The sequence below is a fragment of the Labrus mixtus genome, chromosome 23 (assembly GCF_963584025.1).
Source record: "Labrus mixtus chromosome 23, fLabMix1.1, whole genome shotgun sequence".
NCBI lineage: Eukaryota > Metazoa > Chordata > Actinopteri > Labriformes > Labridae > Labrus > Labrus mixtus.
In genome coordinates this window covers 17,490,749-17,492,643 of record NC_083634.1, presented here as the reverse complement: position 1 = coordinate 17,492,643, position 1,895 = coordinate 17,490,749, and the positions used below count along the sequence as shown (strand labels likewise).

The 1,895-nt window shown below is 44.0% G+C and overlaps 1 protein-coding gene across 1 annotated transcript in view; it reads right to left on the bottom strand.

Annotated features, from left to right (window-relative positions):
* The window catches only part of zgc:92429 (uncharacterized protein LOC445063 homolog), a 7,348-nt gene extending 6,152 nt beyond the window's left edge, over window positions 1-1,196 (bottom strand). Inside the window, exons 1-2 of the mRNA XM_061031743.1 lie at window positions 927-1,196; window positions 1-39 (exon numbers count right to left, since the gene is read on the bottom strand). The exon at window positions 1-39 is cut by the window's left edge and continues 11 nt beyond it. Coding sequence (XP_060887726.1) covers window positions 1-39; window positions 927-990 — 103 coding nt within the window. The 5' untranslated portion in view covers window positions 991-1,196. The remainder of the gene's footprint in view (window positions 40-926) is intronic.
* Between the last annotated feature and the right edge of the window lie 699 nt (window positions 1,197-1,895).

Sequence of the window (1,895 nt, the reverse complement as noted above, 5' to 3'; positions counted from 1 at the left end):
CGTGGAAGATGGGGACACCTGGATGGAAGACGCACGAGTCTTTGGAGGAAAAAAAGAAAGAAGCGGTGAGTCCGAATATGGACACACACACACACACACACAGAGTCAGCGAAGGGGGGGGGACCAGCTGTTCCGGGGGGCAAAGAGTCCCATAAAAGGAAGCTGGTTTCTAGGACACATGGCCCGCTACACATGCTAAGCTAACTGACAACAAGCATGTGAGACTTCTCTGAAGCCTAAATAAATATTCCAGTTTATGTCGATAAATCCAGACGGAAACATTTTTATATGAAGTCCTTTCACACAGTCAGCGTTCTTAAAATGGATCCAGACTCACTCGCACAACATGTAAAATGACTTTTTGTAAAAATTCATCAAATGTGAGCCAAAACTGTTCATTGCATTTTATACTTCAGGAGCAACAAAGGCCAATAAATCTGATGACAGGAGTAAAAGTTCAACATGAAAGCACAACTTCAGACTAAATCTGTCAGTCGTGTTTGAAGACGTCTTGAAAATGTTTTTTTTTTTCAGGAATTGAGGGAAAATATTTCAGATTTCTGCTTGCGAGTGATGCATTTTTAAAGACTTAACAATTCTTAAATGTGCAATTTAGACTTGGAAGTTAAAGAAATGAGTCTATTGAACCTCACCTAAGAGAATTAATTCCACCTTCTTTAAGAACAAGGAGAAAAGATCCCTGATTCTACCTCCAGATGATGTTGATTTTAAAGTTTACTGGACTTTTAAGCATTTTTTTTTTTTTTATTACAAAGTTGGGCAAAACTCTCAGAGAATCAAATCAAACTGAGTCCCCACCATCACCACACACACTGAAACCCACTGAGGCTTCATGACCTTCCTCACCAACACGACCAAACTTCGATAGTTTGAATTAAACTTTAAGAAACAAACCAGTCTCTCACCGTCATTGTTCTTGTCAGCGTCATATTTGAGTCCGCAGCCTTTGTTGTAGCAGAGCTCAGCCATGTCGGCCTGTTAGGTTCTTCTCTATAAGGTGAGTGGGTCTGATATGTTCCTTCAAAGACCTGCTGGTCTCTCCTGGTCTCTCCTGGTCTTAAAGCTGAGGTCGGGATCTCTGGAAGTTTCTCCAGTCGTTCAGGAAGGAGAGATCCAGAAACAGAAGAGACGGTCTCTCCTCTCTGTCAGAGTCTGTGTGTTTGAGGCCTGGCAGAATGAAAGTTAAAAATAGCCTCTCCCCCGTCCTGCTCTCGGTTTACAGCTGTCAGAACTTATCTGGAGGTGGGGGGGGGGGGGGGGGGGGGGGGGGGTAGAAATTCCTCCTGCTGAGCGTCGGCTGTCACGCCACCGGGCCCGCAGTGACCGGAGAGGACCGCTAACTTCTGGATAACTGTCTGTTATCTCACACGGGTTTATCTGTCCGGGGCCGTGTTGAGGCCGTCTTTGAATTATTCTTATACATGCACGCTTAGCAGGGCAATGACAGGGAGTGTTGTTACATGGGGCCCCCTTAGGGAGGTTTCCTACTGTCATTGCAAAAATTGCACATTTTGAGCCAATGCTGTGGTTTAAAGTTTGTCAGCCTATTGACAAACAGCGCCTCTGGTTAGGGGTATAAACGTACTCACACTTACTCCCACTGCCAGAAAAAGAAAAAAAAAACACGTTTGACATTACTTGACCTCTGAACGGTGCTAACGCTGGAAGTTAGGCGCCAGACTCATGCCATGAGGCCTTTCCTACAACTGGACGGCAGAAATGAGAAGATTTTTGAGGCTTCATTGAAGCTTATTTATCATAATTTCTTGACGTGTACAATCATGTCCAAGATTTTATATTCAAACGTTTGATGGCTAAAGTGGATTTGGGTTTAAAGTGGCTTTAACTTCTGACTCAGGTGGTCATTAAAACCC